A 27722-nucleotide genomic window follows, 5' to 3' on the forward strand; every position below is an offset into this window, starting at 1 on the left:
ATCGGGGCCTGGAGAAGGCCGGGGGCGTGGCGGCGTCGCCCGGGAAGCCCCGGGCCTGGGCGCTCGGGGGCGGGGCCTGGGCGCTCGGGGGCGGGGCCTGGCAACCTTGGGCGGCGCGAGCTGCCTCCCGCTGGCGGCTGAGGGCTGAGGCCGGGGCTGAGGCGAGCGCGGCGCCATGCGGCCGGCCCGAGGGTCCGCAGCGGGCAGCCCGGCGCTCCTTCCTCGCGCGTCTGCGACCGGGCGGCCGAGGGAGTAGTCGCCGCCTTTGTTTCAGCAGCGCCCCAGCCGCCCGCTCCGGCCCGCCCGCCGTGGCGCCCGTCGGCTGGCGCGGCGCGGATGCGGCTGCGGGCCGGGCCTGGAGCAGGCGGAGGCGCGGCGCCGGGCGGCTGCCATGGGGAACTGCTGCTGGACGCAGTGCTTCGGGCGGCTGCGCAGGGAAGCGGGGCGGCTGCAGCGCGGCGGAGGGTAAGCCCGGGATCGCCGCGCCTCGGGCTGGGGGCCGGGCCGCTGCCGCGCGGCCTCGGGGCTGGTCGCGGAGGCGGGAGGCGGGAGGCGGGGGCCGGGGCCGGGGGGAGCTGGCGGGTCGCCCCGCGCCTCGCGAGCCTCCCTCCTTCGGTGGGCGCGCGTCCCCGGTGGTGGCCTGCAGGGTGGGCGCCGGCCCGGCCCCGCCGCCTTCGGACACGCCCTGCGGGAGCTGCGTGCCCTGCGGGAGGCGGCCGCCCCGGTGGCTCCTCCGCCCCGACGCTGCGGTGACGCGTGGGCCGCGAACGTGGGCGCCGCGGGGAGCTCGGCCGCAGCCCCTCGGTGCAGGAGGAGCCGCGGCCTCCAGATCGGCAGCGGGTCTGTCCGGGGGCTCGCGGGTCGCGGGGTCTCCGCCGTCGTTCCGCCCGTAGCGCCGACGCGGGGCCGTGCGCCGCCTTCTCCCGGGATGTCCTGAGGTGGGGGAGCGGCGCCCGGCGGCTCCTGCGGCCCGACGCCCGCAGCCCGCGGCCCCTCACCCGGCCGCCAGGGTGGAGCTTCGCGGTTAGTCCATCTGCGTGTTTTTTATCGTATAAGGTGTTGAAAAGGTTAGAACAAAGTCCTCTGAAGTCAGCTTTGTTGTTAAATAAATATGTCCCAGGAATTCCAACTTAGAGTTGAAAATACGAACCAAGCGGCCTTGTGTGAGAAACGAGTCTCTTTCCCTTTCTAGAGCAGATCCCTGGGTTTTCAGGATCTGCCCCTTTAACCGGCGTTAACCGGTGACGAGGTTGCTCAGCATAAGCACGTTGACGCCACTGGTCTGTAAGGTGCGTCTTGGGGCGCCGGGTTCTTGTGACAAGTGCGCTTCCCGCCCTCGCCCCACTGGCGCCCGTCACCTCTCTGTCCCCGCAGCTCCGGTGGCTCGCGGCGTTCCCCGAGTGGAGAAACCAGAACTTAAAACTTTATGCCTCGTTTAATTTTTGGTTTTCCCGACCTGGCGGCCGGTGCTGTTGCAGGGAACGCGCCAGTCACCTAAGTACTTGTCGTGCTGTGTGGCCCGCGTAGGGACCGGTCGCTGCCAGATCTTCAGCTTTGTTAGTATTTTACTTGCAGTTTTGTTGTCGGGTGTTACATTCTAACGGCAATAACTGGGTCTTTTTCTTTTTTTAAAAAATATATCCTTATTGATTTCAGAGAGAGGAAAGGAGAGGGAGAGAGAAACACCAATGATGAGAGAGCCATTGATCGAGCCCGCCACCGGGGCCTGTGCCCTGACCGGGAATCGAACCCCGATCGCCTGGATCCTAGGTCGAGGCTCAGCCCCTGAGCCACGCCCGGCTGGGCGATAACAGGGTCTTAAAACTTCCAATTCAGTAAGCGGAAATCACGCAGGGTGAGGCAAGGGTAGTTGTACAATCGTGAGTACGCAAACGGCTTATACTTGTTATTAATTATTATATTTTCCAAAAGAGCAGCTTAGACCTACATTTGCCCCACCCTGTATTTGACGTTGGATTACATTGGTGTCTGTGGGGTTTTTGTTTTGTGCCTTCATGTTGATTTTACAAACTATATTTTCCTAGAATAGAGCACAAGAGCTGGGCAGCACAGGGTTTTAAGGGGCAAAGGATGTCCCTGAATCTGTGTGTAATTGTCCGCAGATATGCCCTGAAAATGTAGCGGTTGGATCTGTACTCTTTTGCTTGTGGGCAGAACTTGAACAAACAAGTCCTGTTGAGGCAACTAGAGCTTGTGCATTGTGGACATTGTCGTCCAAAATCCTATGATGGACCCTGGCCAGGCAGCTCCGTTGTTACAGCCGTCTCCTGAGACACCAGGGTTTCTGGTTTGATCACTTGTCAGGGCGCACACAAGAAGCAAACAGTGATGTGTAACTAAGTGGAATAACAAATCGATGTTTCTCTTGCCCCTCTAAAAAATCAATAAATAAAAATCATGATGCTGGTAACAATTTGTTTCTTTTAATTTGTAAACGTAGGTTTGCACAAGTTTCCTACTTGAGTCTTCTGATGAACTTACTGTTTTACATTAATTTTAATATTATTTTAGGAGCTTCTGGTAAACACACCGATAAGTGGATATAATTGTTATTTACAGAATAAGTACATTTAGCTCTCATTTTTGTTAGCTTTTTTTTTTTTCATCTGGTAGTTTTGATTTATTTCCAGCTCTAGGTCTAGATAGCTAACTAGTAGTTCATGTAAGGGCAGAAACATAGGAGTAAAAAAATTTGATGTGATTTATATTTGTCTAGTAGCTCATGCTTTATTCTGTAGATAGATACTTGGTTGCCATTATTTCTCAGGACTTTGTCACTGGAGAATCTTAGGTACATACTTGACAGAATTAGTGAGTGTGGTTTCTTAAACACACCATGACCTACACTCTCCCTTACCTCTGGTACCTGCCGTTCCTTGAAACGTCCCTTTTCGCTGCTTGGGGGCCGGTTAATTCCTCCTCCTCAGGCTGACTCTCAATGCCCCTTTATTTGAACGGATACTTCTCACATCGTGGTGGTAGTTAGTTCACCTGTGTCTATCCTGTTAGTCTGCAGGTGTGTTGGGTACATAGGTATATTTTTATTCACTTTTGTATTTTAAATACATGACTGTGTTCTCATTCAGTAACCCAGGGAAGTAATAACTAGAAGGTTCAGTACTGTAGACACCTAAGCAACAGCAGTTTATAAAAGAAGACGGTGGTCAAGGGGTGTGATCAGAGCAGGGAGCCCGAAGAATGGCTCCTCTGTTTACAACACATCCAACAGGAACTTGGGTTTACTCCTCATGGGTGGCAGGATACTGTGGCCTTCCTGTGACATTACCCCCTATACATGGAAAAAGTAAATAAAAGAGGAGGGTGGTCAGCAGTATCAAATGCTGCACACAAGTTGCAGGGATGAATGAGAATGAGACCACTAAGGTCCCATCTGGCCATCATTTTCCTCTGAATATTAGGCTCCTCTTTAAGGGCAGTGACTTTTCTTATCCCATGTTTTCTGTCTTTGACGTGTTTAGCAAGAAGATTTCTCCCAAGGCGTTAAATAAGTTTATGAACCTCTGTTCTTCCTAAATTTGCCTTCATCAGGGAGGGGCTTATTAAACAGTAAATATTACTTTCTTATTACCTCCTGTGTAGATGCCATCCCTCCCTGAAAAATCTGTTGATGGGTCGTCCCTTGAGGTGTCAATAGTTAAACCTCCTCTCAAGTATTTGATACCAGTTGAAAACTGATTCATTGCAATAATTTTTGTCTGGAATCTGATTTGTAACCTTCCCAATCTTTTGTACAGAAAAAAGAGAGTCTTGGGAAGCTTTTAATTTTTAATAGACTTTGGAACAATTTACTATGGTTTGTTTGTTTATAATGTCAAACAGAAGATAGAGGGACTGACTCCTTTTTTAGTTTAACAGATATTATAGGAGAATGTGAAGAAAAGGAACAATACCAGTGTTGGATTTGTGAGAATTTTTCAGTTATCTTTTACTTAAGACACTTTAGTGTAAAAGACTATTTACCTGCTATGCAAAATAACATGTAGAGCACAAAAGCCTGCATTTTTTCAGTCTATTCTTAAAAAGACTGATTTTATCCTTAATAAAAGATTGTCTTGATATCTGCCTTGATAATAAATATGTAAGCACCAGTCTCCACTTTCGTATCACATTCCTTTCACACAGATTCCTTTACATGACACATCATTCCAAGTTTTAGAGGCTGCCTTCCTACCTCTCTGACATCCTTCACGTGTGGGAGTCCGTGTTCACATGTCAGCAGTAGCAGAGCAGACACAGAAACTTACTCTGCTTCATTTAGAGACAGCTCTCGGGAACACAGGGTTATGCATAAAGGGTGATACTAGGGTCCTTAGGCTGTTAAGAAAAGGGGAAAATACACTTTAATTTTCTTTAAATTGATGTTTTTGCAGTATGTTTGTTTCATCAGCTCAGCTATCATAATTAGTGAACCTGAATATACGTGCAAGGGGTGCTTTCTATCCAGGAATCCTGACACTTTAGGAACCATTGGGGGAAGAAATATCAATGACTTAAGCTCTGCAGGTGACGCCACCTGACAGGCAGAAAGTAGCAATGATTTGAAGTGACTTCAGTGAAGGAGGAAAGAGGCAAAGCGGGACTGCATCTGACCAACAGGAAGATAGATCCTGGCTGCAGAAGAAACGCACAACTTCAGCATCCATAATGAAGACACTGAAATGGGTAACGCTCTCGCTGACCTCGGTCCAGCCCTCGGTTCCAGCGCAGGCAGCAGCCGAGAGGCCAGGAGATCGGAAGGGCTGCAGTGGAGAATTAGGAAAGGCCACCAGGAGCACAGACGTGCCATGGAGACCGAGGCTGAGACCATCCAGCCCTCGTCGTCTCAGTCGCCACGTGCAGATGCGAGAGCCAGACAGGGAAGAGGCTGATGGGAAACTGGTTCATCAACGTGGTGGAGCAGAGCTCTGCAGAGACCTGGGACTGCGAAAGGGGCAAACAGATGGGTCTCAGAGCAAATGAAGCCAGAAACTTCCTGGGGCAGAATGACAAACTGAAGCTGTCAGACACGTGAGAAGGCAGGCTCATTGGGAAAGACAATAATGCCGGGAACATAGAGGCAGCGGGAAAAGAAGAGACCAGACGTGAGCCGGATGGACTCCATAGAAGACGCCACAGGCTGAGCCTCCAGGGCTGAGCAGGGCTGTGAGGACAGGACACTGTGGGCATCATTCATTCAGGGGGTTGCCAGGAGTTGGAGCCAACTCTGTGGCACATTGCACGCTTTGGAGTGATGAGGAGTCCCCTCCTGCATCCATTGTGGCAGCTGTAACAGAAACCACATTTTAAGTGAAAGTCATATAATCTCCTGGCCCTTCCTATAGGAAAGGAGTTTGAGTGGCTTGTCCCGTACTATCACTCATACTAAGTAGCTACAGTGTGGACATGTCTGTGGAGCGCATATAACAAAGATGCTCGTTTGCATGTAAGTTTTACTAATGGAAGAGAAGGATTCCTTTTTTAAAATGTTGGCTTCATTGATTTATAATTGAGAAAACTAAGATATTTCAAGTGTACATCATGGTGATTTGATATATGTATACTGTGAAGAGAAAGATTAAAATTAAAGTTATTATTTGGCCCTAGTTGGAAAAATTAATGTAACAGATTATGTGGTTGATGTGTGTATGCATTGCTATTATTTTTATTTGTGTGGACTTGGGTGGGGAATTGGAAGCACCTAGCTTTGTGTAAACATGATCCCAGCACCCATAGATGACCACTGTCAGCACCTGGGCGTGTATCCTTTTAGATTTTTGTTGTTTTGCCTATATTTAACAAAATTGGGAAGATTTATTATGGGTATTTAATACATCAGTATTTTAACAAGGTTTTTTTTTAATACAGTAAAAATGAGATACATTTAAATTTGCTTGTATTCTGTTTTACGTAGTAAATATAATAAGTTAAATTACTATTACAAGTTTAGTAAATATTAGTACCAATAGAAAAATACTGCTTGACTAAACACTTTTAAAGCCATAACTAAGTTTAAAAATCTGGACTATTTATGTTCTTAGGTAAATTTGGTGGTTCGTTCTTATAAATATAAGGTACTATATGTTAAAGAATTTAAAATTGCTCTTGAAAATGTTTTTATCCCATTATATTAATTCAGTTTTAGGATTAAATTTGATTTTAAAGTTGTTTTTCTGTTTTTCTTCCCAGATCCAAATATTTTAGAACATGCTCAAGAGGTGAGCATTTAACTATAGAGGTAAGTAGAGTTGTTAATTTGATTGGGTACAAGTACCTTCAAGAAGGGCTTTTTTTTTTTAGTTAAGGGGGAAGGATCAGGACCTGAATTTAGTGTGGACTGTCTGTATTTCAATGTTGTTGATGCTGATGAAGAGGAAAGAATTGTGGTGGGACAGGGAGAGCGTATAGGGTAAAGTCAGCAGAAGATCTAGTTCCTGTTCTAATAGAATCTCCATTTCTATTCAAGAAGTAGTGGTTTTATTTTTCCACCCCACACAGTGTAGGGACAGGCTGCTCTTCTCAGTAAGGCAGTGATTCTGCAGGCAGGTGCCAGCCCTGCCCCAGTGAAGAGGTGTACCAGAATCAAAGTAAGTTTATTTTAAGCACCTCCACAGTAGAATCACCTGAGTTGCTTTTTCTCTGTATGTAAAACATAACAATAGAATCTACCATTGACTTGTCCCCTACTGTGTGCCAGCTACTCCACCATGTAGTTGATGAATGTTCTTGCACATAACTCTTATACAATCGTAGTTAATGTGTGGCAGTCATACCATTTTATGGATGAGAACCAGAGGCTTAAGTGAAGAAATCGGGCTGACACACATAACCTGTCAGTGGAAGAGTTAAAATTCCAGTCCCAAGCTGCCTGCTTCAAGGCTTGAACACTGTACTTTACAGACTTTATTAAATAAGGAAGCATATAAACCAGACATTAGTTTTTAAAAATCACAAACCAATACAAAAATATAAGTTCAAGATCATAATTTTAAACAGTTTTAAGTAATCCCTTTAGAATCCTATGTTTTCTGAACCTTTCATTGTTTTCTTAATCTTTAGACAACAAAACAGCATTAGCAAGAAAACCCTTTATTCTTTACTTCAAGTGGTTATTTATCAAATTATATTTAGAATGTAAATATTTTAATAGTAATGATTTTCTTTAGGTAATTTGACATGGCTGTTCCTATATCTAGAAAGACATTGTTTTGGGAGCAGTGACTACCATCTAGTAGATTTTCAGTAAATACTTACCTGAATGAATAGATGAATAAATATAAACATTATAAGAGAAGTTCTTGTTTGGGTATCTTTTCAGTCCCTGTTTTTTGAATAATTTTTCCTTCCTGTGATGTTAAATTACTCTGAATTCAAGTGGAAAATTCTGGCATTGTGGATATAAAACATTTGTATGAATGTTCAGTTCAGGTGACATTTTCGTTTATCAGTTTCCCATTCATGTAGAAACACAGTCTCCTTTTTGTTTCTTATGTAAAATCTTAAATCAAAAAGATAGCTTGTCTGGGCTGTCTGGTTAGGACTGTGCAGTAGATATCAAATGAACTAATGTGTAAAAGACACATAAGGATCTTCCAAATATAAAGGTGCATTACTTTTTAGGTGAAAATGTGACATAATTTGTGGGATCTGTATCTTAGACAGTATTTCTCCTGACACTCACTTTCTTGTTCTTTCAGTTTGAGAACCTGGTAGAAAGTGATGAAGTAAGTATTTCCATAGGAGTGTAAAATCCATATCATTCTCATTGCTCATCTGATTAGCTCCAACAGTTAATTCATTTTTAAATAGCATTTACTTCATTTTCCTTTTTTATAATTTTTATTGTTTAGTTCCTTATTTTCTTCTTTCACTACTTTATATTAGCAAATATTCAGGATTTTTTACTATAGAACATATATAATACTACACGTGTAACTTGGTTTTATATAGTTTAAATGGCAGTTATGTATGTTATGTACATCAGCTATATAAAACAGGTTTTAAAATCATTCTTTAGAACTCAAGGGACTTTTAAAAGGGATATTTATAAACTCTTGCCATTAGGTAGGTAAAACTCCTCAACAATCCAGAGTAGACCCATTCTTCAGTCATAGTTTTCATGAATTTCTGAGGGTGGAATTTATACATGTTCATTCTATAATCAGTTTTTTACATTCAACATTATCTTTTTTATCAGTTATTTTTGGTTGATTTTTTTGCATTTCAGTCAGTTTTAAGATAGTCATTTTTTTTTGGTTTTAATTTATCTTTATTGTTGAAAGTATTACAGATGTCCCCTTTTCCTACCATTGATCCCTTCCACCCTGCAGCCCCGTACCTCCAGGCCTTCACCACACTATTGTATGTATCCATGGGTTATGCATATATGTATAAAAATTCTTACGTTACTCTCCCCGCCTCCCCCGCCTTCCCTCTGAGATTTGTCAGTCTCTTCCATGCTTCTTTGTCTCTGGATGTATTTTGTTCATCAGTTTATTTTGTTCATTAGATTCTACATATGAGTAAGATCATGTGATACTTTCTCTGACTGACTTATTTTACTTAGCATAATATTCTCCAGGTCTCTCCACGCTGTCCAAAAGGGTAAGGGATCCTTAGTTTTTATAGCTGCTGGTATTCCATGGAGTAAGTGTCCGAGAAGATGCTTGATATGATTTCAGTCTTCTTGAACTTGTGGAGACTTATTTTGTGTCCTAACATGTGGGTCTATCTTTGAGAATGTCCCATGTATACTTGAGAATGTATATTCTGCAGCTTTGGGGTGAAATGTTCTGTAAATGTGAATTAAATCCATCTGATCTAGTGTGTCGTTTAGAGTCACTGTTTGCTTGTTGATTTTTTGTCTGGAAGATCTATCCAGTAAAGTCAGTGGTGTGTTATAAAGTCCCCTACTGTGGCTGTATTGCTGTTAATCTCTCCCTTAAAATTCTCTGGAAGTCCGTCGGTCATCCCCCCCTCCCACCCCCGTGTGAGTCTTTTGTTCTGAGGTGGGACTTTTGTAGACAGCATATATTTGGGTCTTGTTTTCTTATCCATTCAGCTACCCTATGTCTTTTTTAAAAAAAATACATTTTTATTGATTTCAGAGAGAGAGCAAGGGAGAGGGAGAAAGAGAAACATCAATGATGAGAATGTCATTGATCGGCTACCTCCTGCACGCCCCCTGCTGGGGATTGAGCCTGCAACCCGGGCATGTGCCCTGACTGGGAATTGAACCCCAGTCTCCTGGATCATAGGTCAATGCTCAGTCGCTGAGCCAGCTACCCTGTCTTTTGATTGGATCATTTAATCCATTTATATTTAAGGTTACTGATAGGTACTTATCGCCATTTTATTTCTTTATGCCTATGTTTCTCGTTCTTTCTATTTCAACTTCTAATTGCAGCAGTCCCTTTAACATTTTTGCAATGCTGGTTTGGTGGTGATAAACTCCATTAGCCTTTTTTTGTCTGGGAAGCTCTGTATTTCACCATCTATTTTGAATGATAGCCTTGCTGGATAGAGTAGTCTTGGTTTCAGATCCTTGTTTTGCATTACCTTGAATACTTCATGCCATTCCTTTCTGGCCTGTAGAGTTTCTGATGAGAAGTCAGCTGACAGCCTCATGGGAGCTTCTTTGTAGGTGACAGATTGCTTTTCTCTTGCTGCCTTAAAGATTTTCTCTTTCTGCCCCGCCGGGCGTGGCTCAGCGGTTGAGCGTCGACCTAGGATCCAGGCTATCAGGGTTCGATTCCCGGTCAGGGCACATGCCCGGGTTGTGGGCTTGATCAATGACTCTCTCATCATTGATGTTTCTATCTCTCTCTCCCTCTCCTTTCCTCTCTCTGAAATCAATAAAGATATATTTAAAAAAAAAAAAAAAAAAAGATTCTCTCTTTGTCTTGAATTTTTGGCATTTTAATTATGATGTGTCTGGGCATGGTCCTCTTTGGGTTCTTGCTTGGGACTCTCTGTGCCTCCTGAACTTGTGTGACTTTTTCCCTGACCAGGTTAGGGAAGTTATCTGCCGTTATTTCTTCAAACAGGTTCTCTAACGCTTGCTTACTTTCGACCTCCTCTGGCCCTCCTATGATGTGAATATTGTTATGTTTCATGTTGTCCCACAACTGTCTTAGACTGTCCTCCTGTTTTTTAACTGCTTTTCCTTTTTGGATCTCTGATTGAGTGATTTTGTTCCCTACCATCTTTTAATTCGCTGATCTGATCCTCAGCTTTCCCTAATCTGTTTATTCCTTCCACTGTGTTCTTTATTTCTACCATGTCAGTCTTAATTTCCTTCATAGTTTCCATTTCTTTTCTCATGTTGTTGATCATCCTTATAATCAGTATTCTGAACTTTGTGTCTAATAGATTGTTTATCTCTATTTCATTTAGCTATTCTGGAGAATTTTCTTGTTCTTTCATTTGGGGCTTGTTTTTTTTTGTCTCCCTTTTTTGGCTGCCTATTTGGATTTGTTTCTATGTATTAGGTAGATGTTCTAGGACTCCCAGTCTTTTGGATGGTCTCTGGTGCAGGCCATTGTTAGAGGCTGTTTGTACTGGCCTTAAGTACGCTGTTTGAAGCTTTCTGCACTCCCCAGCTTGTAGTTCCCTCTGCTGGGCCTGGGTGGGTTTGGACAAGACCAAGTTGCGCACCAAGGTCTGCTTTTCCAAGCCTGGGGTCCAGAAGCAAATCAGGCAGAGACTCAAAGCACCCAGAGCCTGATTATTATTCAGTCTCTTAACCTCAGTCCGTAGAAACTCCACACGGTGTGGTGAGAGGTTTTTCAGCAGGGTGGGGCAATTGCTTCCCCCTCAGGCAAAAGCTGCTTGGACAGTAAATGTCTGCCTGAGAAAGACATCCTCTCCCATATGGGGACAGGAATCATTACTGAGCACAGGATTCCAGATAGCTGTCCTCTGAGTTCTATCCCCCAAGCCAGCATCCCTAGGTTCTCTTCACACAGCTCTAGTCCACTCTGCCTTCCTACTGCTCTAACCCAGGGTGTGTGGCTGCACATGAAACTCTGGGTTGGCTCTTTAAGAGGGTGCTTTCATTTCCAGCCGTCTCTCCCTGGCAGACAGAAACCCTGCTGCTTTTCACAGCCAGGCGTTATGTGGGCACTTTTCTCAGTTCTGGTGCTTTGGGCTGGGAAGGCCAGCTTCGGGTTTAGGCCCCAGAGTCCTCAGTGGGAGCCCCCCACAGCTGTGATATCCTTCCAGACCTTCAGCTGCTGCCTGTGGGAGCCCAGCCAGCCCTCTCACGTCCACACTTCCTACCAGTCTCTATGTGGTCTCCTCTTTTCTTCCTTGGTTATGAGGGTGCTCTCCAGCTCGTCTTCAGTTGATTATTCAGGATGGTTTTCCTCTATTTTAGTTGTAATTCCAGTTTGGTCCTGGGAGAGTGTCAGTGTAGCCCCCACTCTATCTGCCTCCATTTTGGAATCAAGATGCAGCCACTTTTAAGATGCAGTTCAAGAACAAGTACAAAAATGTTATGATATTTTTAAAAGTACTTTTTAGGGTTAGTGAAATGGGGTTTCTGTTTCCTATGTACTGGAACAGTGAGAAGAGTTTTCATTTGCTAATGTTCTTCTTCACTAAACTGATTGTATGAGTTTGTGCCAATTACTTTCCCTCCCTTGGGCCCACGACCCACATCTCTGAAATGAGGCAGGCTCTGTCTGACCTCTGCCTGTTTTGTTTTCTAAGAAGAGGAAAATTGTCAGACTAAGTTTAAATTACCTTTTAGCCCAGCATGTCCAGTGTGTATGGAATGCTGGGCAGAGTGTGAATTGCCATCTTGAAGTCCTGAGAAAAGCTGTTGTGAGAGAAAGTTACTTAAACTTGTTCAACTCAGTGTTTCCCAAATTAATTTGGGTCTAAATCCTTTTTATAAATAGCAGTACATATTATCATCATCTGGTAGGACACATTTAGGACACTGTACCCTTCTGTTTTCCCAGTAAAGTTTCTCCCCGATATTGTAATGTTTCATTCGACCTAGTTTCTTTTCCTTTTCAAAGGTGACTTTAATCTCCGTGTATGTTTTTTTAACACAGTGAAGGCCAACACTTAAGTTGATATTTTTTAAGTTTCAGACAAATGCCAAATGTAAGAGTTATTTGAACTTTCAGTATAGTTCATCCAGCATACTGATTTTTATTTTTTTTAAGAGAGAAAGGAAAGGGGAGGGGGAGAGAGAAAGAGCACGAGAGAGAAACACTGATGTCATTCCACTTATTTATGCATTCATTGGTTGATTCTTTTCTGCGCACTGACCGGGGATTGACTCTGCAACCTTGGCACATCAGCACCAGGATGACATTCTAACCAACTGAGCTATCCGGCCAGGGCCATACTGCTTTTTAAAAGAACCTGTGGTTTCGTGTGTTTTCCTGAGGTGCTTTTTATTTGGTTGAGTTTTTTTTTTTTTGGTGTTTTTTATTTTTGCCAACCAGTTTTTTTCTCTCTTGGTCATATTTTGTGTTTGGTTTGGTTGAACTGTTTTGTAGTGCTATTTCCTAAATTCATTTGGTCCTTATTTAGAATTTTATTTTTGTGGTTACATAGTGGGTTTTTAAGACATTTTTTTAACACTATTAAATTTATCGGGGTGACAGTGGTTAATACAAACTTGTAGGGTTTAGGTGTGGGTTTCTGTGTTACAAGATCTGTATATTGCTCTGTGTGCCCACCACCCAGTCATATCTTCTATCACCATATGTTAAGACACCCTTCCCCCCCATTCCCCTGCCAGGGAACTCTGGCAACCACCACACTGTTGTTTGTGTCCACAAGTTTCAGTTTTATATTCCACATATGAGTGAAATCATATGGTTCTTAGCTTTTTCTCACTTTTAGTCATGTAGTTTAAATGTCAGATGTGAATAGCTTAATTATATAAGAGATAGATGAACCCAAATCGGTCTTTAAATTAGTTATGGTTTGCTTTGGAGGAAAAAAAATGCTATAGGTAATTTTGTATCCTGTGAAAGAAAACAAAAACAATTTATTCTCATTCGAAGTAGTTATGCTTTATAAACTTGCTGTGAATGCCAGAATATCGCTCCTAGGGAAGATACAGAATTAGGGTCTTGTGAGCTTATGGTCACAACATTTTCATCTGTTGAACAGTATATAACCTTGTTTTATGTTTCTGTTTGAGACTTTAATATATATTATTGGCTCATTAACTTTGAACTCACAGCCAACAGCACTGCAACTCAGCCTGAATAAAGCTTATCTAACACGTGTATTTTCTCCATATGAGAAAATGTCACAGTATTTCAGCACTGTGCATGGGGTCCTTTTAAACAGTGAAATCACCAGTAAAAACACAGAAATGTGAAAATCATGGCATGGAATAGGCTGTAAAAAGAACACAGCATGAGAGCTGAAGCGAGTGAAGCACTGTGTACTCCACCTCCCCTGGGATGTGCAAGTGGGCAGCACCAGTGTTTGCTGCTCTGCACAAGTCTGTGAGTGCCCACGGGAGTGCAGGGAGTGTTGGTTGTGAGGTTTCTAATGCACTTTATGTGATAGGTGAATTTGCACTCACACAACCTGTGAGCAATGAAGGCGTAGAGAGTATGTTGTCTGGTACCACCCTGACCCCAGGTGTTCATTGGGTATATAATAAGTTTTTGTTAGAAAATTTATGAAATATCTAACAATTTGTTGTTATATAATTAAGCTAGGTGTTAAACTAAATTTTGCTTTTGCGAAATAGTAAAATGTTAAAGCTTCTAATTTAAACACTTAATAATTAAACTTGTTCACTATGATAAAAATAGGTAAGTGGGATTATTTTGATTAAATAAAATTTTTATTGGCTTGCCTGAAATAGAATTAAGCTAATGAAAAATTTTAATTGTTTAATTAATTTTCCGTACAGGGGGAAAGCCCAGGAAGCAGTCATAGGTAAGGCTTCGTTTGTTTGCTTTTCTTGGGAGTTTCTGTTTGAACTTCGGGTTCTGAGGACTGGCGTTGTCATCTCTTTGCTTTGAACAGTTTACGTTTCAGACCCTGACTTTTTTCTTCCTACAAAATTGAGGCAAATAACATGTATCTCAAAAGGGTGGTTTTAAACATTAATGTGATGCACGTAAGTGCCCAGGTGCTTTCTTGTAGGGCCTCAGTTGTTACTGAGTTGTTACGCGTGTGTTTTAAAACCATCTACGTTTCCTCTAATCTTCTTTTTACTTCCTTACGATGTTCTAAAGCTTGTTTTACTAATTACAGGTTTTAAATGTCTCTCTGTAGTTCCTAGAACCTCAGTATTCTAATTTATTTAAGCAACCTCTTCATGTTGTTTTAAAAATTACTTGAGAGAGGAAACAAGATGGCGGTGTAGGTAGCAGCTGCACCCGCCGCCTCCCGCAACCACATCAAAATTACAACCAAAACACAGGAGCACCATCCTTCAGAGCCTCCTGAGATCTGGCTGAACGGAAGCCCTACAACCATGGAACTGAAGCAGCACGGAGACCGGTAGGAGGGGGGAGATGCGGGCGGATCGGGGCTGAATCAGGGAGACACAGTTGCGGGCCCACACCCAGTGCCGAGGTTTAAACCCAGAAGGGCATCTCCGCAGTGGAGGTTTCCCGGAGGAGTGAGGGGTCCCAGCCCGACAGCAGACCCCAGCCCAGGGCTCCAGGTCCAGGAAGAGACATCTCCAAAACTTCGGGCTGTGAAAACCAGCGGGGACTGTTGCTGAGGGTCGAGGAGGCTGCGGGAGCCCCAGCAGCTCCTCTTAAAGGGCCTGCGCAGGGACTCACTCAGATGCGCCCTCTCTGAGCCCAGTGCTGGGCAGCAGCTTGAAAGGACCTGGGACACTTGGGGAGGAACTAACCTGCCTGAAATCGGGGCAGGAGGTGGAGGGGCAGCTTTCTCCCAGGCAGAGGAGCTGGCAGAGGCCATTGTTCCTTTGGTGAGACCTCCCCCCACACAGCCAGCAGGCAGGCACCATATTTGAGTCTCCAGCCCCTGACTCACACCTTTGGCCCTGCCCCGGTGATTCCCGGGGCCCCGCCCTCCCCACCTGCAAGCTCATCCAGGCCATTTCCGGTGGCTTTTCTGTGCAAGTGGCCTCCCAAGACTAATGCTTAGGACTTTCCTAAAATCTCTCAAACAAGCAGCAGCGTGCCCCATACGGCTTGATAAGTGGCCCCAGGCCTGGCACTAGCGGCAGCCTGCATTGGCTCATAGCTTGGCCTCTCCTGGACACCTCCAAGCCCAGCACAAGTAGCAGCCCACTACGGTTTGCTGCGTAGCTCATGATGGGTTGCCCTGGGCAAGACACTGGCACAGGCTGACTTGGCACCTCCCAGGAGACTCCAGAGACAGTGTACCTTGTTGTCAGACTCGACCACGCTGGATTACAGCCCTACCACATCCACGAGTGACACGCTTAAGGGGCGCACTTGGTGAACACCAAAGCCCCACTGAAGTAAATCCTGCTCCCTAGGGGTGTCTCCAGCACAGCAGTTTTGGCTGTAGTTGTAGCTGGTCCTCACAGCCAATTGGCTTGGGGGTCAGTTCCTCCCAGTGATGCCAACAACAACCAAGGCTCAACTACAACAGAACAGTGCACACAGGGGAGCACCTAGAAGGCCCAGCTCAGGTGACTGGGGAGGCTGACCCACTGGACCCTACAGGACACCTACTGCACAAAACTCTACAAATTCCAGGAGACATAGCAGCTCTACCTAATACATAGAAACAAACACCTGGAAGCAGCCAAAATGTAGAGGCAAAGAAACATGTCACAAAGGAAAGAACAGAAGAAATCTCTAGAAGAGGAACTAAATGAAATAGATCAAAGCAAACTAACGGATACAGAGTTCAGAATTTTGTTTATAAGGATGCTCAACCATATTAGTAAGAGTATTACAAAAACAACTAAGAAAATCGATGACATATAATAAAGTACCAATTTGAAATGAAGGCTAAATGAACTGAAATGAAGAATAATTTACATGGAATCAACAGTACAGTAGAAGACACTGAGAATCAAATCAGCAATTTGGAACATGAGCAAACAAAAAACACCCAACCAGAAGAGCAAAAGGAAAAAAGAATCCAGAAATATGAAGATACTATAAGGAGCCTCTGGGACAACAAGTGGCCCAACATTTGTATTATTGGGGTGCCAGAAGGGGAAGAAAGAGACCAAGGAATTGAAAACCTATTTGAAAAATAATTACAGAAAACTTCCCCTACCTGGGGAAAGAAATCAACTTACAAGTCCAGGAACCACAAAGGGTCCCAAAGAAGAGGAACCCAAAGAGACCCACAGCAAGACACATCATAATTAAAATGCCAAAGTTAAAGACAGAGAGAGAATCTTAAAAGCAGCAAGAGAAAAGCAGTTAGTTACCTACAAGGGAGCACCGATACTACTGTCAGCTGATTTCTCAACAGAAACCTTGCAGGCCACAAGGGAGTGGCAAGAAATATTCAAAGTGATGAAAAACATGGAACTACAATCAAGATTGCTCTACCCAGCAAAGGTATCATTTAGAATTGAAGGTCAGATAAAGAGCTTCTCAGGATAAGAAAAAGCTAAAGGAGTTCATCACCACCAGACCAGCACTACAGGAAAAGTTGAAGGGTCTTCTTTAAGAAGAAGCTAATGAGCAAAAGAATCTGACGAACTAAATAGATCCAGAGACATTGACACAGGCCACAGACGGTCATATTTCAGAGGGAAGAGTGGAAGGGGTTTGGAGGGTGGGAAAAGATTAACCAAAGAAGTTATATGCATATATGCATAACCCATGGACACAGTCAATAATGGAGTGAAGGCCTAGGGTAGGGGGAGTGAGGTGCAGAGGGGGTCAATTGGGGGGGGGGGGGGAATGGGACACCTGGAATACTTTCAACCATAAAGATAAATTTAAAAAAAATAAAAATCAATAAAAACATTAAAATTAGTTGAAAAAGAACCATTTAGCTTTAACTCAAAATTTAGAGTTCTTAACATCAAGAGAATATTTAAATATATTATTTCATATTTTGAATGGATGTTTCTTTACCTTGTTAGCTTAGCTAACATTTATTAAGCATTGTTACATAGCCAAGCACTGTGCTCAGCACTGGGATTAAGAAGTCAGACATGTTCTCTGCATTAGAAGGAAGAGTGTCTTGGTCTAGGAGGTAGTCCTGGAGATGGCTGATTCTGGTATGAAGTAGGAAAAGCAGTTATAAAACATGCTGGGGAATCCTATAGGAGAGGCTCTTTGTGCAAAATGTGTAAGAGAGGTATGTCCAGGTAGACTTCTTTAAGGAGATGACATCTGGGTTGATCCTTGGATGTTTGGTTAGTGGTGACTGTCCCGAGGCAGAGAGCCTTCTAGACAGAAGGAATTGAATGAACAGGTGGGAGAATTGACTGGAAAGAGGGAGGATAGGGGAACTTGGTGTTGATGGAAATATTCTGTACCTTGTGTCCTTGGCAGTTATATGAGTATACACAGTTGTCACAACTTAAGGAGCTGAACACTTAAAATTTGTATTTTATTTTATGTAAGTTAGACCTCAAAAAAAAATAAAGCCCTGGCAAAAGTTAGAGCTAGAGGAGCAAAAGTGAGAGACATTATCTGTAGGTGGCTGATTGAGACCATGATATTTCTCAGCATCACCTGCCTGAGGTTGGGGACAAGGAGCACAGGGCGGTTGGAGCCTTGACAGAGCAGTGTCTGAGGTCTGAATAGCGGACATGAAAAGAGGAATCTGAAAACAGCCCAGGAGTGGTGGCGAGAAGGTCCAGGACAGTGGGGCAGCCCTGGGAGGAGTGGAGACAGGTGCAGACTGATGGAATGGAGAGGCGTCTGCACTGTTGCCTGAGCCGAAGGAGTGAGGACTTAAACCTGTACAGTGTTTGCCAACAAGCCATTGGTCACCTTTGCTAGAATTACTAGAGAGATGGGAGCAGAGGGAGACTGCAGTGGCTGATGAGAAATGCGAGTAGGGACATCGAAGGTAAGAAGCACAGCAGTTAAGGGCAAGGAGCTGGACTGCGGGGTCCAGGTTCCAGCTCTGCCATGTCCCATGTGACTTCCTTGCACTTGCTCATACGTGTAATCTCTGTATCTACTTTGTTTCTCTCATACATGTAACCTCTGTATCTACTTTATAAGGTTGCTGTGAGGATTATAATTAGTATACGTAAAGCCTGAAGAGAGCCTGAGATACCAAGTCAGTATTTTACACTTAATTTCTAGGATTTGGGCTGAAATGGGATGAGAGGAGTAGCTAGAGATGGATCTAGGTCAGATGAATGGTTTTCCTTCTTTCCTCCCTCCTTCCTTGACACAAGAGAGGTGGAAGCAGAGAGGGCTGAGGGTGATAGTAGCTGCCAGGTGGAGCCATCAGAGTTCTCTGGGCAGCATCGATGGTGCAGTGGCCTCCGTGGGCTGAGGAGTACGCTGGTGGAGGCAGACTCCAGGTAGAGGAACAGGAGCAGGAGTGGGAGGAGTTGATGGCTGACGCTCTTTGCTTCCCAAAGTGGGTGAGGCTGACTTTAGAGAGAAGAGAGTTTGAGTGGAGCTTGATGGTAGTGCAGAGATTCTTCTGGTTAGGGTGGGACATGAGAGGCAGTCAACCAGGTATAAGTAAAGGGTTGTTGCCAGTGGCTGAGGGTCAAACAGGTTGGATTTTCTCAGGCAGCTCAGCAGAAAAGGCAAATCACAGCCTTGGTCAGAGCATGAGTCATCTGGGTGAGGCAGGCACAGTGACAGGTGCAGGAAGGAGTGTGTTGGTGAGAAAGTGGCTCAGATCTGCCATGGTGCCCACACTGGCTGGAAGGGACACAGCCAGGACCCGATCAGGACACTGACTGGGATATTTTGTGATGAACATTTGGGGAGGTGGTCCAATGGCTGGAGCAGGGCCAGAGTGAAGGTAAGTAGAGTTCCCATTTCTTCAAAGATGGTTGTCATTAAAAAAATACTCTGATCATACATCATCGTACTCAACTTTCTACCAGAATATAGCATGTGTTAGAACATGTGCTTTTTACTCTAACCAAGTTATAGCATCAGATTGCATTAATACATTTTCATAGTAAATTTCATAATCTCAGTGTTTTTAATGAATGTTTTATTTGGACTCAGAGTCTTCAGAAGTTTTCTTTTTTTCCCTCTTTTTCTGTCCAGGCCTCTTACCGAGGAGGAAGTTGTTGACCTACGAGAGAGGCGTTATGATGCTATTGCTGAAAAGCAGAGAGACCTTGATACGGAAACTCAAAAGGAGGCAAATAGTCTTTTATATGTTGTTATAAAGGGTCTGTGTGTAGGGGGAAGTTGTGCATAAAAAGCCATTTGGCCTATATTTAAATATATACAGATGAAATTGTTTAAAAATTAAAAACTATTTCAGCCTATTATAATTTGTTTCAGTGTGGTTTAACTTATCAGCAATCATATGCAGCCAAAAATGAAGAGAGTACATTCTCCTAAAAAATATCTTAATTCACAAGTAGGGACTCTGACACACACCTTTGTATTTAAAACCAACTTTAAAAGTTTACTCTGTTTCACAGTAAGTGTGGTGTTTTTTTATTAAAAGTCTTTGTAGCAGATTTATTTTTCTTAGTAAGTGAACCAAGTACTTCTAACGGTCGTAAATGTATTTTAATGTATTCACAGAATGCCCTGTACTTACATTAGATAATCTATAATAATATTAGCTTAAAGAAAAAAATTGTGTTGAAACTTGATGCTGAGGTTTTATTTGAAATGCAATAGATTATCACTAAAGCAGTTTGTATGCTATTATAGGAATGGCAAGAAATTAAATGTGAATAACTTGGCAGTAATACAATTCAGGAGACATGGGGCAATGAGATGTGAACTCTGGAAGTTCATTTAGTTCACTTTGGTACATGGTGAAATGATTGGCCTTATGAGGGCCAAATCCCTTAAACTTGTCAGGGCGATAGGAAGTGGAACCGTTGTTGAGAATTCCGAGAAGCAACTCTGTATTTATGCAGATTATGCTACCAGTTCATAATTTCAGCTTCTAAAGAATTCTGTAATATGAATGACTTCATTTGAGTTATTTTATAAAAAGAGAAATTGAGATGAGACATCACAAAAATTTGAATTCCATTATGCTTTGAAGAGATCAATTTTTTAATAATTTATTTTTATTTTATAAACAAACATTTTGTTTTTAGAGCAGTTAGACAGGTTCTGATTTTGTTAATCCTTATTGTTTTGTTCATGTACAGTTAGCCTTACAAGAAGAGAAGTTAAGACTAGAAGAAGAAGCTTTATACGCTGCACAGCGTGAAGCAGCCAGGGCAGCAAAGCAGCGAAAGCTCTTGGAGGTGAGGGAGACCCCAACATGTGTTAGGGCTGCTTTCTCCTGGTTTTCTCTGACGGATCTTAGTTGGGACTTTCCTTTCCCCTACAGTCAAGGGCTTTCATTTAATGAATGTATTCATGCCTGTAATTTTAGGAATTTAAGGGCATATTAGTTGAATTTTTAACAGCTAGAAGTAACATCAAATTATATGCTTGATACCGAATGCTGTTTTGCCTTAGATTAGCAGATGGTAACTCTCTTTTATCCCAAAGATCAATTTTAGTTTTCTAAAATTCAGTATTATTTTGGAAAAGTAAATACACTCTTAGAAAGGAACAGGGCAAAATTATCCTTTTTTAGTTTAATTTTGTCAGTTTTTGTTGTTTCTTGAAAAACAAGTCCTTGAGTTGCTGGAATTTATTATACTTCCTAGAATCAGGTAAGCTGTGCAGTTTTGCTCCACAGGGATATTGTATATTTCTCATCTTTATTCTTTGTGTCTTTGGGAGGTTGGGAGTTTGGGTCTTGAGAAATCTCTGGCATGTTATCAGAGAATGCAACAGATTTACCAAGTCGTACCATGTGCTAATGGTGTGTGGCATCATCATGCCAAGCATCTTTGGTAGCAGGCATTAATGGAGCCCTGGCTAAGTTTCAGGTACTGTTCTAAGCAGTTCACAAGTTTTACCTTGTTTAGTCCTCAAAATAATCCGAGGACATAGGTAGTATGTTGAGTCTCCGTTTTATAGATGAGGAAACCGAGGGACAGAGAGATTAAGTACCTGGCTTGGGATTCTGCAGCTAATAAATGGCACAGCCAGAGTTCAGGCTCAGCAGTGCTCAGCCAGTGTCCTGCTCAGTATCTTCCAACATATTTTGCCTGTATGAACTCTCTACTGTAACAGAGAAACGGAAACATCATGTCTGTCACAGGCTGTGTGATTTCTGTGTGGCCTATGTCTTTTATCTCTCGCACTCTCGTGTGTGTGTGTTTCAGCAGAATAATCAGATTACATGGGGAATGTCTGTTTGTTTGTTTTTGTTTTTAGTAAATTCTAAATAGTAGGAAAGTTTAAAAATTAACTCACCTCTACTAAGAAATAAAAATATTCTGGTTATAATGTAGGCAACTTTTTTTTTTTTTTAATATATCTTTATTGATTTCAGAGAGAGGAAAGGAGCGGGGGAGAGAGAGATAGAAACATCAATGATGAGAGAGTCATTGAAATAGCCCACAACCCGGGCATGTGCCCTGACCGGGAATCGAACGCCGATGGCCTGGATCCTAGGTCGATGCTCAACTGCTGAGCCATGCTCGGCTGGGCTAGACAACTTTTTACTGTAATAAATTCTCATCTGCTTGCCTTTTAAAGACTGAAAGCATTACATATGCAGCATTGGGCTTTTCTCTTCCTGGACTGAACATTGAATAGGAACACATAGCAGTCTTCACTGCTTACACAGCACACACCAAAACAGACAGGTACACAGATACATGCAAGTGCATTGGTTGTCACAACAGCCCTGTGAGGTTGAGGTTGCTGGGAAGTATTACAGCCTCTGTGATTTACAGGTGAAACAGGAAGCGAAGGACATGCTCGGGACACACAGCTAATCACTGTCAGAGCTTCAGCTCTGCCAGGTCTCCTAGGTCCATGCTGCTTCTCTCACCCAGAACAGAATTTCTTGGACTGTTAAGAATGTTAAGGATATATCATTTTAAATGTTAAAGTTATTTTTTAAAACACTGATTATTTTGACCACTTGAGGATTATACACTGATAAATTGAGAGAAATTCTACCCATAAATATGAGAATGTAGAAGTAAACAGTGGTGAATTTAAGGAAAAATACTTCAATAGAAAAACTTCTAAGGTTTGTTTTTTTTTGTTTTACAAACTACCAAAAACCACATTTTGGTGTTGCACGAACTGGTCTTAACAACTACACTTGTGCGGCAGTGACTTTGTTCTGCTTCATGTTTTCAAAGCAGGAAAGGCTGGGCACTGTGCATGGATGCCGCCCTTCCAGTAGTGCAGAATGTCAAGGGTGAGTAGCGGACCACACTTACTGTGTGGTCGAAAGTGTTATCTCCTCTGCTTGTCTGTGTACATACTCATGTTTGCGGGTTCCCCAAAAGATTGTTGCTTCTCAAAGACACTGTCTTGCAAGAATACTGAGAACATTTGCTTTATGTTGAAAAGTGATCACCATTTGTTTAAATTGATTCTATTACAATTTTAAGAGGGGCCACATCTTCTGTGTAGAAATGATGCCATAACACACTGAATGCCTTTGGATAAACTGTTTATGCCTGGTTGTTTGTGCCTCTCTTAGCCCCTCTCTGCCCTTACAATATGTGTGATCATTTTTGGAAGAGTGTTTTCTACTCATTCAGAGCACCTCCTCCACGCTTCATTATTATAAGTTGTAAGGTGGGACTGAGGCCAAGCTTTGGAGATTTGACATCAGGATTAACCAAATTCTTATTTCCAGTTTACTGCTAACATTAAGAAAAATTAAGACCTATTTTCAATTGGTTATTCTAATGATACAGTAATTATGAGTTTGTGTGGAATAGACCGTCAAGCCAAAATGTCATTAATTTAAATATGTATTATATTACATCTATGAATATATAAAAAAATTACTTTACTTTTATTACAGTTCAGGACCAGAAGACGACTTTGAGTCTTGTTTGAGAAATATAAAGTCACAGTATGAAGTTTTTCGAAGTAGTAGTAAGTCTTTTAAAATATTCGGTGTACATTTTAAGTTTCCTTTGTGCTCATTAAACAAGATGATAATTGGAGATCCTGGCTCTGTGTCTGTGAACTTCCCGTCCTTTGATTTCTGTTGCCCAGATAGGTCTGTTAAAGGCCCTTAATTACACAATATCTTCTTTCCTTATTTGTTTGTTTGTTTTATTTTTAAATATATCTTTATTGATTTCAGGGAGAGGGAGAGAGAAACATCAATGACGAGAGAGGACTCATTGATTGACTGCCTCCTGCATGCCCCTGACTAGGGATCGAGCCCTCAACCTGGGCCAAGATCTCCTGGATCCTAGGTCAACGCTCAACTGCTGAGCCAGGCCGGCTGGGCCTCTTTCCTTTTTTAAAAGGAGTTGGGGGGTGGGTGGGAGCAGGGCAAAGAATAGTCTCCGGCCCTTTCTGTGGTTCTATGTGGGAAGTCACGGCCTTCATTTTCAGTTTCTACTCTGACCCCACCTCCCCCGAGAAAAGAAAGGAAAGGTGGGGAAGCTGTGCAAAATGTACTTATTTTAATTCTTACAGATTGATTCATAAAGTGAAATGGTTTTCTCCATGTTTGAAGAGGGAAAACTCCCAATAATGGAGGCATGGCCGTGGTTTCTCTGCAAAGTACAGGCTGCTTTTCATTTGTTTTCCCATTTTTATCTTTTCATTCGTTTTTGGCCCCGCTTTGTAATAGACTGTCATAATACCTAGACTTCATTGTATTTGAAAAGTTTGTTATTCATTTAAATTTGCGTGTTTGCTCTATGGCTAGGTGGCAAAACATAATAAGGAAAGGAGGGGGAGCCCCGTATGTTATTCTGCAAAGGCCACTCTAAAAGTGGGTTCAGTCTTTCTGTGACCTTAAAAGCCATGGCAAAGTTTGGGGAGAGACGATTATTGCAGAATGAACGGTTGTGGTAAAGAGTAAGATGACCACATTTAATCATATGTGGTGTATGTTCTAGGACTCTCATCAGATGCCACAGTTTTGACACCAAATACAGAAAGCAGTTGTGATTTAATGACCAAAACTAAATCTACTAGCGGAAATGATGACAGCACTTCCTTAGATCTAGAGTGGGAAGATGAAGAAGGTATTTTATATTCACATTTTACCTGAAATGTCTAATTTAATCTGTGTTAATTTATAGAAATCAACTTGGTATTTTACTGCAATTTAAACTGAAATGAATGCAAGGCTTTGAAAAATCAGTGTGAAAATTTCTTAGGCTCTTATTGTATTAGTGATTATCATTTGTTAATAAATTGTCTAAAAAAATTGTCTAGAAAGTTGCCTAATTTTTAATGTTTCTTAAGATTTAGAATGTATATGTTAATTTCTCATTTTAAGGATTTTGTCATCTGGCCCATTGATCCTCAGTAAGAAGAATTGGTGCCCGCTAGTGGGCGCCCTAAACCTGGAAGCTAATCACCTTGGTCCGTTATCAATGAGCAGTTTGTTTTCCTGGTGGTACGGAAGCTGTAACACAGACAGGAGTTTGAGTTTTAGCTGCATGTCTTCCTAGCTGCAGTATTTCAGGTAGATTTCTCAGTCTCTCTAAGCTGTGGTCTGTTTTCATAAAAGGGACTAATAAACCTGCTTTAAAGGGTGATTTATTCACTGGTGTATCCTTAATGCCTGGTACATAATAGGCAGTTGATAAATATTTGAACAAGTCAAGGCATGAATGTTGTGAAGATAAAATAAAATTTCTATGAAATATACAGTACAGGGTGTTGCAAATAGAAAGTGCTCAAAATTATAGCTAAAATGTGGATTTCTTTTAAAAAGGCTATTCCACTGAATAAAGCCCAAGACTTCATTTTCACTTTAAAAAATAGAAAATCCAAAAAGGAAGAACCAATTATAGAATGTAGGACTTTAAGAAAAATAATAAGCATTAAATTATGAGGAGTGGACATTAGATATCCTCCAGTCAAAGCCGTTTATCAATAAAGAAACAGATATATATAAGGCACTTTCCCAAAAACTGCATTCACTTAAGTCTTCTCAGCTAAGTAGTGTTTCCCTACTCCTTATTTGGATTCCAGTCAACAGACTTTAAATTTATTTTTATTTTAGCATCTTGTTCAATTTGATTTGAAGCCTTTCAATTATTTATTATTATTTTTCTTAAATATGTCTTAATTGATTTCAGAGAGAGGAAGGGAGAGAGAGAGAGAAATATCAGTGATGAGAGAGTCATTGATCAGCTGCCTCTTGCATGCCCCCTGCTGGGGATGGGGCCCGCAACCCCGGGCATGTGCCCTGATGGGGAATTGAACCACAATCTCCTGGATCCTAGGTCGATGCTCAACCGCTGAGCCACACTGTATGCTAATCACATTTGTAGATAACAAGACTTTGAAGGCCATTATTCAAATCATTAACAGAATTATTAACTAGCTAGGTGAGGGCATTGGAAACCTGCCTGCAGGTCCAGCTTCCTTTAGACATAGCGTTATTCAATCAAATACAAATCCACAAAGTTATATGAGCATCAGCTCATACTTTTATCTTGTCTATAGAAATAACGTGCCCTGCTGGGTTGAGTCTTTGTGATTTTTCATGAGTGACAGATAACTGATACAGATTTAAATCTTCTATTACTGTAGGGTTTGATTCTTTAAGGTCAGAAAACAAAATTATTGAGTGTGTCTAGGGGTATTCTCTTGAAATCCCTTTCCTAGTCCTAGGTTTTTAGTCCTATTACTAGTGTTAACCCTGCACTTACAAATTCAGATCTCTGTCCTCCTTCCCTTCCTTCTGCCAATAAAATGGCATTGTGTTTTTCTCCCAAGAATTTGGAGTCTTTCCATTTACTGGCCAATTTCTTTCTGTTCAGAATTAGATCTAGAGTGGTTTCCCTAGAAAAGACTCTGCTCTGTTGTGGTAGCAGAATAGACGAGGGGCACAGGCGTGGAGCTCTGTGACTGCGGGCAGGTCACTTTCTTCGGTCTGCCCCAGTTTCCCAGCTGTAGAACAGAGCGTGATAGCTGTGTAAGTAATGTACGTGAAGCACATAGAACATTAACGGGAACCTAGTAAGTGCTGGGAAAGTATGTTGTTATCATTGTCCTTAGGCTTACAATTACCTCTGGGAAAGGAAATGATCTTCTGGGTAGGAAAGGACTTGGCAAGTGCATGAATTGGTCCGTATAAGACTAAGAGCTATTGAGGTCCTCCATTCATTCCGTTTGATTTATGGCTCTTCAGACATTTCATCTTATTAGAAGGTCAGTGTTGCATCAGAACTGTCCTTGGGTGAGTAGTAATGTACATTTTTATCTAAGGCACATGCTAGGCCGAGACCCAACAATTACCCATAAAGGCCTCCATTGTACTGCTCTTTAAGTTAACTCACAAATCAAGTCTGAATGTTAAATACAAACTATATTGTTAAACTGGGAAGTCTTTTAACATAACTTTTTCATCTTCACTGAGATTTTTATAACTTTGACCAAATAATAGGAATGAATCGAATGCTTCCAATGAGAGAGCGTTCTAAGACAGAGGAAGACATTCTCCGGGCAGCACTCAAGTGTAGCGGCAAGAAGCCTGGAAGTCATCCTGCGTCAGCCTCTGATGACTCCAACGGGCTGGAGTGGGAGAGCGATTTCGTGAGTGCCGATGTGGATGACAATGGCAACTCCGAGTACTCTGGGTTTGTGAACCCTGTGCTAGAGCCATCTGTTTCAGGGAGGAAGCCGTCTGATGGAGGTCAGCAGAAACAGGAGGGTAAAATTCTGTGACCCTGCTTAGCAGTTATGACCAAATCCTAAAAACCAATGAGAATGTATAAGCTGTGCTGAGCCTCCTCGTAGGGAGGTAGAACCCAGCTGTGAATGCTGAGAGAGGGCACGGGGGGCGGGGGCAGTGGGCTATGTCTGACTTGCTTCAGAATTAAGTGCCCTTTCATCACCTGCCTTCTGAAAACAAGCTCATGGTTCTGTCATGTTATCAGTTACCTTTATTTTAACTCCTTTAGCACATTCCTGTTTGCTATTGTGGAGTTTCATTTTTAAAATAAATTTTGTTAGTTTTACTTAAGTATGTTTTCATAAGCTTATTTCAGTAGCTGTCTGACGATGTGAAGGCATTATGTGTGCAGACTCGAGGGAGCACAAGGCCGGAACGCCAGACCCAGATTTAGAACAGTGCTCCCTCTCCAGCATTGCTTATTCCTGCTACTGCTTACAGTTTGTAGCTTAGGAAGCACAATTAGTTTTAGTAAATGACCTTAAAGAAATGCTCAAGTATCATTTCCTTTCTACACTTCTGCGTATCCACGTGTGATGCTGTTGATTCAGGCTAAAACTCAGGATATGATGGGGTAAGATGAGCTTTCTGAGTTTGGACACTTAAAGTTGGTAATCAGGAGTAATATTGAAGAAAACAAGTATTCTTAGGTTCTTTACTTCCTTGTACACACACTATAAATATCGACTTTAAGTTAATTGATATATTAAATTTCTAGGTGTCATTTTTAAAAATTTTTATATTTCCAATGACTGGTCTTAGATTATATTCGCTGCGCATGATTCAGTAAGAAAGGAAGCCGGGAAGGTCACACGGGTATTTCACAGTAGGTACAGTCCTTTCTGGTGGGAAAGGGTCTGTTGACTTTTATT

At 42.3% G+C, this 27722-nt stretch overlaps 1 protein-coding gene across 3 annotated transcripts; it reads left to right on the top strand.

The window, feature by feature from the left end:
* Window positions 1-89: 89 nt before the first annotated feature.
* Window positions 90-27141, top strand: AP1AR (adaptor related protein complex 1 associated regulatory protein). Of its 3 annotated transcripts, none has more exons than XM_081136898.1 (10): window positions 90-465; window positions 6208-6256; window positions 7716-7742; window positions 13916-13941; window positions 19179-19275; window positions 20255-20353; window positions 22325-22380; window positions 22999-23072; window positions 24056-24184; window positions 26563-27141. In XM_081136898.1, the coding sequence occupies exons 1-10, from the start codon at window positions 392-394 to the stop codon at window positions 26841-26843; spliced, it is 912 nt and encodes a 303-aa protein (XP_080993024.1). In that variant the 5' UTR covers window positions 90-391; the 3' UTR covers window positions 26844-27141. The 3 variants fall into 3 exon arrangements, with proteins under 3 accessions (XP_080993024.1, XP_080993023.1, XP_080993025.1); XM_081136897.1 differs by having other exon boundaries at window positions 93-465; window positions 22322-22380; XM_081136899.1 differs by lacking the exon at window positions 90-465 and adding an exon at window positions 5392-5464 and having other exon boundaries at window positions 22322-22380.
* Window positions 27142-27722: the final 581 nt, after the last annotated feature.

This window comes from Miniopterus schreibersii, assembly GCF_964146895.1.
Source record: "Miniopterus schreibersii genome assembly, chromosome: 4".
In the NCBI taxonomy this organism is placed as follows: domain Eukaryota; kingdom Metazoa; phylum Chordata; class Mammalia; order Chiroptera; family Miniopteridae; genus Miniopterus; species Miniopterus schreibersii.

Coding starts and splice junctions, on each gene's coding strand:
- AP1AR (XM_081136897.1), top strand. CDS start 392: ATGGGGAACTGCTGCTGGACGCAGTGCTTCGGGCGGCTGCGCAGGGAA. Junction 7,743..13,915: donor ACCTGGTAGAAAGTGATGAA/GTAAGTATTTCC, acceptor TTTTCCGTACAG/GGGGAAAGCCCAGGAAGCAG. Junction 19,276..20,254: donor ATACGGAAACTCAAAAGGAG/GCAAATAGTCTT, acceptor GTTCATGTACAG/TTAGCCTTACAAGAAGAGAA.